This window comes from Ornithodoros turicata, chromosome 1 (genome assembly GCF_037126465.1).
Source record: "Ornithodoros turicata isolate Travis chromosome 1, ASM3712646v1, whole genome shotgun sequence".
Lineage (NCBI taxonomy): Eukaryota > Metazoa > Arthropoda > Arachnida > Ixodida > Argasidae > Ornithodoros > Ornithodoros turicata.
Genome location: NC_088201.1, coordinates 150365992 through 150379996, shown reverse-complemented (window position 1 = coordinate 150379996; position 14005 = coordinate 150365992). Strand labels below are relative to the sequence as shown.

General features: G+C 43.8%; 1 protein-coding gene across 1 annotated transcript; it reads right to left on the bottom strand.

The window, feature by feature from the left end:
* Window positions 1–10893: 10893 nt before the first annotated feature.
* On the bottom strand, window positions 10894–13340 carry LOC135387293 (putative nuclease HARBI1). The gene is made up of 4 exons (XM_064616560.1): window positions 12976–13340; window positions 12334–12606; window positions 11984–12253; window positions 10894–11027 (listed from the first exon to the last, which is right to left on the bottom strand). The coding sequence occupies exons 1-4, from the start codon at window positions 13235–13237 to the stop codon at window positions 10894–10896; spliced, it is 939 nt and encodes a 312-aa protein (XP_064472630.1). The 5' UTR covers window positions 13238–13340.
* Between the last annotated feature and the right edge of the window lie 665 nt (window positions 13341–14005).

Below are 14005 nucleotides of genomic sequence, written 5' to 3'. Positions count from 1 at the left end.
GATGGTACCCACTCGTCGTATGTGCCTACACTTGCTGTTTGTAACATTCATGTATTATTCGGAGTCTTATTGCAATGGTGTCTCCTTATCAAGTATTTGTGAGCCTGTGCCATGTGTCGTAGCTTGGTTTCCAATTTCAGAGCGATATTTAAAAAATAATTTTACTATCTATTTGGCTGGTGATTCAAATTGCTGTGGAAGTCGAGAACTAAATTCGTTTTGACACCAATACTTCAAAGTGAAGCAATTTGAATCCGTTTACTTTTTTCTTCTCACATTCCTATTACACAGCTTATGCTGATACTACACTCTCAGCCACATTTATACCTTTAAAGGTGTAAATGGCTTGTCCTGTGGCGCATCCCCCAAAAGGGATAAAAATTATACCACCAGGTGATGTATAATAATTTATCCCTCCAGCAAGGTATGAAAATTCAGACCTTGGGGTGCAAAGTATACACCATACATGAGGTATAACTTCCCTAGTAAAAATTCCAGCTGGAAATGCAGTGACAATTCCAGCTGGATTATTGGACTGGTTCCGGCCTGGAATTTGACTGGATCTAGCCTGTAAACGGGCTTGTACCAGGCTAGAAACAGGCTGCATCCAGCCGGAGAAAGACTGGTCTAGAAGTGGTTCCACAGTGGACGCAGGCTGGAACAAGGCTGGATATGCAGCGTGTCTCCAGCCGGATTATCGGGTCCCGATGTAGGAGTGCTTCCACTTCAGCCTGTACCTTCTGCTGGAACTTATGCTCCAAGGCAGGAGGTTCCGCTCAAGTAGAAGCAACTTATACAAGATAAATTGCTACACAAAGCAGAAATTGGAAACACACTATAACAAATGAATAAAGTGACAATCAGCAATAAACTATATTTATTTTAACAACAATAACTAACACCCCATAACAGGTATGATAATAGACATACTACAAATAGTGTACATGCAGCAACAGTGGCAACACTATGAGACGATAATGTGACAGTTTGATGCAAAGTTTGGCATGTGCGAAATCACAAAGGTCACTTCTCAATCGCTCGTTTTCATTTAACTGTCCGACAAAGTCCGTCCCGTGCAAGCCGGACAATGACACATCATGAAGGCAGTTCAGATAACTACATATAGATAAGTATCGGGTCACTACTGCACCTCTTGGTTCAGATTTAGAACTTGGGGATCAACCGTGCTACACACGCCGCTTACCCTTTGTCGCAATAGAGCTCGTGCACGGATTCAGGAACAAAATGCATAACAGAGCACACGACTACACAAATGCAAAGACGTTCACGCTTTTATATGGTCGGCGAAGGTGAAATGCAGGAGGAAACACCTAAATTACCAGGCTGCGACGCCAACACAACAACCGACGTTTCCAGTTCAAAGCAGATTCTGAGTTAATGCCGATGGCGGTTGGTCGCATTTTACGATGAGAGCATTTTGGCTAAAGTTTCGGTTTGACAAACCGGGAAAGCTCACGTTTCGCAGCGTGAAGCTAATCAACAATATTTTTTTTTTTGCAATCTACTCATGTACGTGGAGTTCTGTGCATAACATTGCACACCTTTGGATATTTATTTTATTACTTTATTTTTATTTATTTTATTTTTATTTATTTTATTTTTATTTATTTTATTATTTTATTTATTTTATTATTTTATTTATTTTATTATATTTGGGCATATATTATTTGCACACATTTGTGAAATTAATTTCGGCTTTTTTTCCCCCATATATAATGCCACATTATCTTCACAGTGTTCACAGTGAACAATCTCGCACATTCCAGCGTAGTCGCTGGAATATCTCATTTCCAGCTCGGCTCCAGCAGGGAACCATCCTGGTTTCAGAGTGGAAGTTGGATGGTTTGAGAATGGAAATCAAACAGCACTAGACCCAGCATGGAAACAGTCTTGGCCAGCCTAGCCCCAGCCTGGGATGGCCTTTCCAGGCTGGTTCCACAGTGGATCCAGGCTGTTTTTTTTACTAGGGTTCAATACTTTAGAGTATAAATTTAATCCCAGGAACAGAGTATAGCAAAGGTATAACAAAGTAGCCCTTGAGGAGTAAAATATGTGCCATTGAGAGGTTCAAATTATATACCCCGAGGTATCTATTTAATCAAAACAGGGTATAGTAAGGGTATAGAAATCCACGCCTTTGGGTGGAGAATAAATACCGTTTAGAAGGTTTCTATCAGGTAATTTGAAGGTATAAATTTAATCTAAGCAGCAAGGTACTACAAAGGTACAGAAATCTAGACCACTGGGTGCAGAACAGTATCTTTCTTTGCACCAAAAAAACGCAAGGAATAAACTGCGTCATGTCTGTACCTAAAATAACTTCAAAGACAATGCGAATGTTTGTGAACCAAACGCAAAAATGTGTACTTACAGTAGTACATAAATAAGTTTACAAAATCAATGCACTTTTCCCGAGCCTTTGTCTCTTCGAGCTTTAAAATTGCCCTTTCAATGATGTTGATACCGATGAGCTTGATTATGGGGCAGAGAGGCAGCTCCTGTTCCTGAAAAGACTTTTTTAAATAATACCTACATGCAAAGCAAGCGTATTTTGATCTCACCTCTATGATAAGTGACGAAGACTACTCATTACATCCCCGTGAAATTAATTTCAGGGCAAGGACGCACAGGTCACCTGAAATAGCCCATATTGGATATTTAGTGTTCCCAAAATGGGAAAAGGCAAAAAAGGAAAACTTATATCGTGGCTATCTGCAATGAGGAGTAGTTCAGCCTCCGTGCCGTTTTCCTGTACGATCATCAAAAGATCTTCAAATCCCTGCTGCGCTTGTGCGACGAGTTCTCGTTGGACGGAACGATATTCTGAACTCAAGCAGCAGCTATACACAAAAAGATCAGAAGCTGTCAGTTTCGTAAAACGGCAACAAGAACGACAAGAAATAAGTAATGATGTAGTTAAAGGGCAGCTTATGATAAACTACATCAAAATACGTGCATACATAGTCGTATTTATGAAAACGAACACAGCTATCTATCTTTTACTTGAAATTTGGCGGTTTCAAATTATATCCTGCATTTTCAGGCACAGAACGTCGCTGCCAATAGACCGCCAACGAAATCCGATATATATCGATGTATCATCTTCTAATCCATCCGCATATACGCTAAATGCAAACAGTAAACGCAAAACTGGCTGGTATGTCATATAATAACGAACGTAAACGTAACAAATGACATACGCACGAAGGAAGAAGGTACAGGCGATAGGATTGCGTTCGCTTGTCTTCTCGCAAGGCGCAATCTTGTCATCTGTTCCTTGGTGCGTATGAGTCACTTGCTGCGTTTATGTTTGAAATTACTCTAACACACTCTAAAACACTTACATGCGGGACCGACTTAGCAATATATTCACCCATCCCATACAGGTGACCCCCATACCAACGCGCAAAAAACCTAGCAGACTCCTTGGTCAATGCCAAAATCAGCAAAACGAGCACCCCGTATACGGGAACACGACCCTGCAACCTCCCGCGCTGCAAAACATGCAAGCACGTTCAACACGCTAACTCCATCAAAAGCACTGCGAGCAATTATACCCATCCCGTTAACCGTGCAAGCATTCACAAGTACACGCTTAAATGTCATATACTGCATTGAATGCGGCGACTGCTCTATGCAATACATTGGTGAAACCGGCCAACAAATGAACAACCGCCTTACCGGACACAGAACCGACACGTCCAACAAACTCCCCAGAGCAGTCGCCGAACACTTTAACGTTCCTGGTCACAATTTTGACAACATTAAACTACATATTCTAGAAACCGGGTTTAGATCCACACGTGACAGACGTGATAGGGAGTCTTATCTCATATACAAGTTCAACGCTTTCACCCGTCCGGTATCAACAAATCACAAGGCACCCTAGAATCGCTTGACAAATAAAATATGCTTTTCCCTTCTACCTCCATTATCATCTGTTATGTTCTGCGTTGCCACTGCTTTCTGCTTTTTTTATTGCATGCCACAACTATGTATTACAAATACTAAAACAAAAACTTTGCTCGTTCTGGAATTTTCCCCACGTAACCATTAACCTCCTTATCTTTCGCATGAACCTTTAAACACGTCACACCTAACCCTTTAAATACCTTGCCAAAGATGAGAACGGTGCCCAGAAGAACAGTCTGTGTTCGAAATATCGGCGGCTTCTGTCCTGAGGCAACTCCCTTCCTACATCTCTGCCGGTTCTACCCATCTATGAAACATTATATAGGTATATTAGTTCAATTTTTGTTTCTTTTGCTCGAAGTTAGCGAAACATATATAGATTAGTACACAGAACCATGGCCTTTTTAAGGACACCTAATTGTCTCAGTACCACAAGCAAAGACAACTAAGGGGCCTATCTGCACCGCACTTGGCAATGTAGCAACTGCGAACCCGGGCACTTTTCCGAAAAGCAGTGTTTAGCATTCCTTCCTTTCTTATGTTTTTTCTAACTGTCCCAAATTTACGAATTCTAATACATCTGAAGGTTTTGACGATAACGGTTCTGAAAGCACCTGCCAATAATGATAAGCCAATTGGCCAGTGTCTTCGAAGCGAAGGGGAATCACATTGCTAAGCTTGATAACTTCCTTTGTCGTGTCATTTTCGTAGAGTTCATCCGATGTACTTGAACTCGCAATTTTTTGTATCAGGTACTGTGTATCGTACCGTGCAGCATATCCCATATGACTGACACATGAATGGGAACAGAGTATAGCTTCGAAATGCTGAAACAGGAAGAGCTGAAACATCTATTTATTATTTCCGGGAACCGGTCCACTCGTCACAATCCCACTCGTCACCGGAAGACTCGTCACAGGATAATTGGTCACACCGGCCCTCTGGTACGAGGTCCTTTTGTCACCGGAACACTTGTCAAGGGGGGCGGTTCGTCACCGGAACACTGGTTCCCAAGCAGCACAATGTACTGAAAGTCGAGTGCAATAGGGGTGGACGGTATGTGTCTTATCAATGTTCCTTAGTTTCAGAAGTCTGTTCGAGGCCTTGCACCTACCCGTCCACCCCTATTGCACTCGACTTTCAGTACATTGTGCTGCTTGGGTTGCAAGGTTGACCCCGTTCCAAAGGGAATGCGTTTCACCGTGTTTTACCAAAGGGATTAGTCCAGTGCCCGACCCGGATTCCGAAGACCGCTGACCGTACAAATTTCACGTCTTTGCTAAGGGCACGGAGAGCATGGAAGTGACGAAAACTCAGCGTGGGGGTCCGTTGCTACTCTACCAGAGATTTTTCTACACAGTTAGTAGAAAGTGCAGTTCTGGTATTTATTGGGTATGTCGAGATCGTGCTATCTGCAAGGCAAAGATAACTACTGACGAGTCCATTAGCGTTGTAGTGCGACTAACTCCTCCGACTACTCACACTCATGCTGGAGATCCAACTGAAATCAACCTGCTCAAAGTCCGTCAGATCATGAAGAGAAAAGCAGGTAGGGTACAGTATGGTTTCTTTTTGTATGCTGGGAAGGTGGCAGTGTGGCTGTTTTTTATGCATTCTTGCATTGCAGAGAATGGAAGCGATCCACCTCATCGGATCCTACTTGGTGCCGCCGCAACCGTCAGTGAGCATGCGGCTTCCCGGATGCCTTCGCCAAGCACGCTGAAACGTACCATTCGAAAGCAGAGACAAGCGCACCAAAATCCATACGTTCTCCCAAAGCTGCGACATATAAAAATGTTAATGAGCGCATTTCCATGGTTCTAGAGGGGCACTCCAGCGGATCCTACCTTTGCACTCTTGAGAATATTGCAAGAAATATCCAGTTTTGAGTCCCATGTTGTATAGGCCCGTGCAAGCTTAACAAAACCGCATTTGTTGTTTGTTCTGTTTAAACCGTGTCGTGGCATCTAGTTGTATTTATTTCAGTTATAGCGTCATGTTTTGATCATAGCTGACAACACGGTGTACTGAATCATTCATAGGAATAAACAAAGGTAAATTTGTAGTTCTACAGTCAAAATCCACGCCGTGACACGAGTGTTCATTGTGACGATTATTCCGGCGTGACGGCAGTTCCTCGTACGAGATGCCCTGTGACGAGTTGGCCTCCTTGACCAGTTCACCTATGACCATTTGGCCTGTGACGACCGGGCTTGTAACGAGTTCTCCTAAACCCATTATTTCCTGCTACAAGCTTTCGCCCAGAGCCCTTCTTGAGAATAAAGACTAGTGGGACGGGGAAAAGCGGGAACAAAAAGGTAAATGGTCGAAGAATGTTCCAAGGGCTCAGCGTATTTGGGTCAGCAAGCTATGGAGGTTGTGTTCGAAAACCGGTTAAGTGGATGTGCCTGTCTGTCTTGCAAGAGAAGACATTGAGTTTTGGCAAACAATGCTGACCAGTGATTGTTCGTGGAATTTTGCGATTCGGAATGACTCCTGATTTTCTTCTTTTGTTGCTATCCGTAAAGTTTGACTGTATGATGACAATTTTATGTGTGCCGTAAAATCATGTTGCAGCAGTAGAAATTTGCAGTACCACATGTGTGGAAGCCTAAAGTTCTTTGAAGGCTGTAAAAATACGTACAGTATTATTTTCGCTATCCTTCTACACATCCTATGCATACTGTGCAAAGTCAACAAATGCACTTCGAACATTTATTCTGTGTCTGTGACACTGCGAAGAGGTTTACGCCGAAACATTCAAAAATCCACTCTTCAAAATCCACCTGTGAAAAATCCGCGCCGCAAATAAACACTACCAATATAAATCACAGTTAGGCTTAAAGAGGGAATGTCCCGAATGCTAATTTAAAGCGATACATATGTTGTTTGCAATGCAACGCACAATTCGAACGTTTTTTTTATGAATATTTCTAGAGTTATTAATGCTGTGTCTTCTAATAAGAGCTCGAAAAATTGAACCATCCAGCTTAACATTGCAGAAGACGACGCGCACATGAATACAGGAATAACAAGGAATTCGAACACCAACATGCTGTTCCGACGCGTCCACCCTGCTAAGCATAACGGCCGCTAAAATTTGACATTTGTTCGCTGAAGGGACATACATTTTATAGTGCACTCGGAATAAATATACCTTTTTATGTAAGAAAATTCGAACAACATCTCATAGTGTGTGGACATCGTAGATCTCAACAACAACACTTCTACGGCAACACTGCCGCATTTTATATTAAAACTGCGCAGATGGCAAACCAACACAAATTTGTGAATATAGGCGCTAATGCACGAAGACGCATGATACATTCTATCCCCCGCATGGCGTCACTGAAGCACATCACTAAATCACAGTATTCTTGTGTTTTGTCGACGCAAAACTACAGCAAAATAGCGCAAGCGGCCATCTTAGGCAACCACAGACCAGTTATACCATCATAATGCATTACACCTTCCCTGGCGGAGCAGGTTACCAACGGGGTCTCGCGGAATGCAGGGGTATCAAAAAAATAACCCTGAAGGTATAAATGTGGAACATAATACTGCCTTTATACCTACTGACAGCGCGCAAGGTATATCGTTGCAACATGACACTTATTTACACCATTTGAAAGGTACACATATGGCCCTGATGGTCTAAACAACGTGACAGGACCCGCCTTTGCACCCCGTTGATCCCTTTTTCGCACCATTTTGACTGACAGTGTACGCTCCTGTAGCTTCTGATACAACCTTTTCCGAGGCGCGCCAAGGTGAAAAAAAAAAAAAACGAATGAGAAACAGGAAAAAGCTGCAATTTGCTCGTGAAACTCCTCGTTAAATAACGGTATGTCGTAAACTCTGACTTGTACAAAGACACTCACAAAAAGCATTTAAGTTGAGTTACATGTGCCGGGCAGAAAAAGCAACTGATAGAGTACTAAATACCCAATATTGAAACGCAAGATAGAGTATTAGATAGTCTTAAAAGTATTTCGCTACTTTCAAGATACTGTTGACGTCCATTTACAGAGAGTTAATAATACTTTACGTGACCTCTCTTTCTACGGCTTCCCGCGCAGGTCTTCTATCCTGCCGATACCTCGACAAACTCGCTCATGAGCATCCTCACTCGTGTTCCCTCATGCTGAGCTTAGTGAATGAGCTCAGCATGAGTGAGCAACCGGAGCGCTGAGCATGGAATGAAGGAGCATGAGTAAACAATCTGAGAGCTTACCGAGGGGTGAGTGAGGGCGCGGAAAGGAAGTGCTGCGATGAGCTGTAAGTCTCCAGATGAGTGGGGTTACTGTGCAGATCAGCCGGACAAGGCACACTCTTCGAGAGCCGGCTAATGAATAGGCAACGAAAAAGTGGAAACATGTTACATTCGACAACAAATAAAAGCCACTGAATGCCGTGGGGGTTGTGTATAGCATACCAGTAACATATGAAAAAAAAAAAACAGAGAAATGAATAGATCCATTATAATGGAATCCCCTATCGCGTAATGAAAGAAAGAGAGGACTCTGACTTAACGTAACAAATAAACAAACTTTAAGCAGACGTTTCGCCTGTCATACGACGGGCGTCATCAGTGCAAGACTGAGCGGAAGAGCCGGCAACCAGTCGCTACTTAAGGAGATGACAGTATTGTTCGGGAAGGGGGCCACGGTTTTTGTTACAATGCAAGGGATCAGCGCGTATGTGTCACGATTCCAGGAGCTTCCTCGGTCCCTGGAATCGTGGCACAATAAATAACGTTGGATGAATTGCAGTCAAAGTCACCATGAATTTGACTGCAATTCATCCAACGTCATTTATGCCATTCAGTGCAACGCGTGTCAAGCACAATACGTAGGTCAAACCAAAACATCTTTTCGGATCAGGTTCAACAACCACCGGTCGAACGTTAATAAAAAGCCAAATCTTCCTGTTTCTCGTCATTTCAACCAGCCTGGTCATTCAATAAATGACGTTGCCCTTTTTATTCTTCAATCAAACTTGAGCTCCGATAGAGGCAGGGAACAACGCGAGTCTTACCTCATTTACAAATTCCAATCAATCATTAACGAAGATCCCGGTGTACTTTCAACAGTTAGGAATCTGGGGTCGGATTCACAAAGAAATTCGTATCTTACGACAAAGTGCCCTTAAGATGTCGCAGCCTGCGATGCGCTTACGATGTCGGCGTAAACTGGATTCACAGAGCAGTCGTAGTGGAGAGGGCACGCCGTAGCGCCACAAAAAGCGTATGGAGACGAGAGTATGCTATCACCATGGAGACGACAACGCGCGGTTGCAATCAGACCAATGAGAGCCGTGAGTTTCCATGTGGTTTTCTTGAACAGCAGACACACACTTTCTCGGTAGAAAATGCCCGCAACGGACGCCTTGGAAACTTCAGCGAAGCGCGTACGTCGGCCAAATTCTACCGAACGCGAAATTGAAGCGCTCGTGGAATGCTACCAAGCTAACAAGGCTGCCATAGATACCACTGGCGATGGGCCGCAAGGCGCTCTTGCTAAAACCAAAGCCTGGGCCCGCATTACTGATACTCTGTTTGCGGTGTCCGGCATCAAACGCACGCCTGCGGAAGTTAAGAAGAAATGGACGGATTACAAGAGCTTAAACAAGAAGAAAGGTAAATAGCGCATGCAATTACTGGTCGGCTGTCACGCATGTGAAGCGGGAAGGTTGTTTTATCGATGAGACACAAACCTTTCTCACACAGGGGCCAACGTCACGCGGTGCCTTGGCAGGACAGGGGGGGGGGGGGGTGCCGCAGAAGTGCCGCCACTTACGCCTCTTGAAGAAAGAGTAGTGGCCACACTCGACAGGAGCACCGTCGTCGGGATTAACGGCAGTTACGACATCGGAATAACAGGAGGTAAAACACAAAAGCTGCACAACCCGCAGCCAACCTATTCTTATTTGTGAAGCAACAGACGTTTTAACCTAATTTATTGCAGGGGATGTCATACTCAGATACAATGTCCAGTGCTCAGGTCAGTGTGCGCCCACACAGCCTTGTCGTTCTCATGCAACTTTTGTCACATTATGATAGGATATAATACATAACATTATTCGTATATTGGCAGATCCCGGTCCTTCAAGTAGTGCTACACCCCTAGTACTTGATGCTTGTTAAGGTAAGGCAAACATAGCATGTCAGTAAACAGCAGTGTGAGAATGCAGATGTCAAGCATTCCTTAACGCATTGACATGGGCTGACATTAGGCGCAGAGCTGACATCCTCCACATGGATAAGTCAAACACCTAGCCCAACTTCATCACAGGAAGCAGCAAATGTGCAACAGGAGGTTGCTGACAGCGCACCGGCTGTGCCAACACCACGCAGGGGTAAATATTCTTGTGCACGACTGGTGTATTGCTTGAAGCTTGCCTACTTTCTCAAATATTCTCAGGGCTACTGCACTGTAACAGTCGCATTAATGTGCTGCAGAATAGGAGTTGCAAAATGTGTTTCTCGTTTTCGCAGTGTTTTTATCTTGCTATGGACTAAAATTCTCACGTGATCCGTTTACCAGGTACAACACCAAGGAGTAGGGCGAGCAGTGAAGCAAGTGAAATAGCAAACACACACAAAAAAATGGAACAGCACTTGGAAGCGCTCGTAGATATACAGAGGAGGCTACTGGCCATCAAAGAACACAAGTATAAAGTTAGGACACTTCCTGGAGGACGGCTTGAACTGCAATAAATTGACAACACAGCTATAGGAATGTGCATTCTGCGTGTCGTTGCTTTGCTCCAAAAGGCTGAGTGAGCAATCTCAGAACTGTAGCAATCTGTATTCCACTTTTCCATAGCACTTTCTGGTGACCTAGTCAAAATTCCAAAACATTTGAAGCATATTCTGTTCCCATATCAGCTCCCATCATTTAATTCAAACTCAAGAAGATGCTGCGGGTTGAAAATTTTATTATGCCTGAATATTCAGGTTCACTCCCTGCGAATTTCGGGCTGAGCTAAAGGTCGGTGCTCTGTGAATATCTGTGTAACAACGTGATCTCTGTCTGAAATTCCAGCTGGCATGTCTTGTGCTCCTGGGATTGGTCTTTCAGCTTCTTCTAACTCTAAAGGAGAGAGGGCAGAAGTTTTGTAGTTCACAGCAATTCTTGTTACATGGCATACACAGGGCAAATAGTATATGGATTGTAGTCCTATTGTGACATTTTATGCTGTTCAGCAGAGTACTACGCTAGTAACTCCTTACGTGGTAACATGTTACTTTTGACAACGAAAAAATGGCTAGGAAGAAAGCGAGCTGGTGAAGATGATGCATAATATAAAACCCCGAGAGTAGAGAACACGGGAGGACAGACACAACACGAAGTCTGAAAAAGACTGTGTTGTGTCTGTCCTTTCGTGTTCCCAATTCTCGGGTTTTCACATTGTGCAGCATGTTACTTTTGTTTCGCACCGAAGTAACGACTTAGTTACTGTTCAGAAATCAGAAACTAATCATGTTTTTCATTATAACAATTGGTAACTAATCTTAAGTTGGTCGTAATGTTTATCATGTCAATTTCATGAGCCTGTAAGTGGCAGTAATGTGATCTGATGCAGATTTCATCCACAACAATTGACAATCTGAAGTAAACGTTATGCATGAAAGGTAACACATGACAATGAAGCGTCAATCACACAAATTGACTTCTCAGTGTGCAAGTAATCTAGTGACTCATGACTTATACACCACTGGAACGTGATCTGCACGTCGGTTGGCAACCGCAGCCCCCTTCCTAAACTATACACAAACCTGCTTAAACAGGTCCTTCCTCATTGTGTTTGTTACTGATTATGCCTTGCGCATGGAGGACGAAACGTCTGAGGAGACCTGTAATTCTGTTGCGTAAAGCCAGTGTGCTATATTTTGCTATCATGATGAATCCCGGATTTTGGAAAATCCTTATGATCTGTTTTCCAAATCGGTAACAAATTCAGTTATCTTGCAAAGTAATGTGTAATTGTATTTCGTTCCTCCTGTCATGTTTCTTCTTTTTTTATGAACTTCTACAACGAAACATACCAACAGGGTCAGTCAGGAGGATGTTATGGCGTATGCAGTAGTTGTCGAGGACGCCACGAGCCACAATGATGGAGCAGCACGTTGTCATTGGGTATAGGAGGCATCCCCCAGACTTGTCCAAACACCGAAACCTGCTTTTGAGCAGTCCAAAGGCACGCTCAATCACTTGTCGGGTTTTCCTATGAGCCTTGTTGTACTTTTCTTCAGCTTCTCCTGATGGTGTCTGGAAGGGCGTCAAAAGCCAGGGCTGTGTGGGATAGCCGGAATCACCTAACACCAGAAAGTAGACAGGATTATGTAACAGTTCCTAAATGCTGCCTACTTTAAAAAAGTGCTTTCACTGCTCTCACCTAGAAGCCAGCCTTCAGGCATTCTGCCAGCCTGAAATTCATCGTGAAGGTTGCATAGTGACCAGATGAAACTATCGTGAGTGCATCCTGGCCATCTGGCTGTCAGCTGGGTTATTTCGCAGTCAGCGTTACAGACTGCCTGTACATTGATCGAGTACAGCCCCTTTCTGTTTCGGTATGCAGGTCGCATCTCACGCTTGGGGGGTTTCACAAGAACATGTGTGCAATCGATGCAGCCCAGTACCTTTGGGAAACCTGCAATGTCGAGGAATCCTGTAAAAAGAGATTATATATTTACTGTGCGTACAGTCCATTGCATACAAGCTAAAATCCCTGCAGTGACTCCGTCAGTGTGTGCCAGTAAGGCTGTAACACTGTGGGGTAACACGTTCACTGTTGAAAATACGTGACTACTGCCTGCGGGAAACATGTTAGTCATTCATTCTGAGAGCCACTTTAAGTAACAGCTGAAAGCAATAAATTGCAAATTGTGATGCCGCTCACTAAAACAGCAGTTTCGATAGCGAAGGTTGCAAACATTATCCTATGTAGTGCACTCTCATCGGACCCGCGAATACAAATTCCTGTATTAGATATTTCTTACATACAGAACACTAAAAGCCCGAGAGGAAAATATATTACCTAAGACGGTTTTCTGGACGTCCGCAGGTGTACGTGGAAACTTTATTTGCGTCGTGGCCATTTCCACGATCGCTGTCGTCACGCTGTTTACAATCCGTGAGGTGCTGCTTTGGCTGATCGCAACCACATCTCCCACAACAGACTGAAAACTTCCACTTGCATAAAAACGTAGCGCGACGAGCACTTGCACGTCCACAGGGATGGCTCGACACCGCGCTGTTGGCCGTTGGAGGGCCGGGGCAAGCTTCTCGCACAAGCTCATTATTGAAGATCGTGGAAGACGATAATATCGAAGAAGATGGTTCTCCGGGATACTTTGGAGCGTCGTCCGTGGCCTGAGAACACGTTCACGGCGCAAAGTTCTCCGCGACTCAACTCGACTGCTGCGACGTACGACGCCATCTTTGCTCGTATGGCCACTTACGACTGCTCGGGGGCTCTCGTGGGATTGTCTCGCAGCTGACGAGAATCTTACGTCGCGCGCGCTTTGTGAATCTGCATTTCGTCCTAAGTTTATCGTACGAGGGCGCTTACGATAAGTTTTGTCGTACGAGACTTTTGTAAATCCGACCCCTGGTCGTCTAGATGGGATATACTTTGCCTTTTTTTTCCTTTTATTTTCCTTTTTTTTTTTTTCAGCTATGGCCTCAGTACAGCTCACCCTGAGCTGGCTCCCCAAGAAAGATGACATCACCACCCGGACTTGACCTTGCGGAATGTTCCAGAATATGACTCAGACAACTGCCACGTGGCATACTTGCACCGATTGTGACGTCACCCAGGAAACCTATTTAAGCAATATGCAACCCTTGTACCTCTTTTGTCCTGACGAAGACAGTGCCACTGTCCAAACGTCGACCATTCTTTTTTTAATCTGTGTGTTAAATTGCCCATTAAATAAATTTGTTTTTGTTAACGTTCCTGTAATCTGTAGTCCAAGTCTTATTATTTCACTTTTACTCAACTTCGTAGCCGTCTGATATATTAACCTATCTGTTCTATATATATATATATATATATATATAAGCAG

Excerpts from the sequence above, each read along its gene's own strand:
- LOC135387293 (XM_064616560.1), bottom strand. The coding sequence starts at position 13,237 with ATGAGCTTGTGCGAGAAGCTTGCCCCGGCCCTCCAACGGCCAACAGCG. Across the intron at positions 12,607-12,975 it reads CGTCCAGAAAACCGTCTTAG|GATTCCTCGACATTGCAGGT; the intron begins GTAATATATTTT and ends CTCTTTTTACAG. Across the intron at positions 12,254-12,333 it reads GCCTGAAGGCTGGCTTCTAG|GTGATTCCGGCTATCCCACA; the intron begins GTGAGAGCAGTG and ends TTCTGGTGTTAG.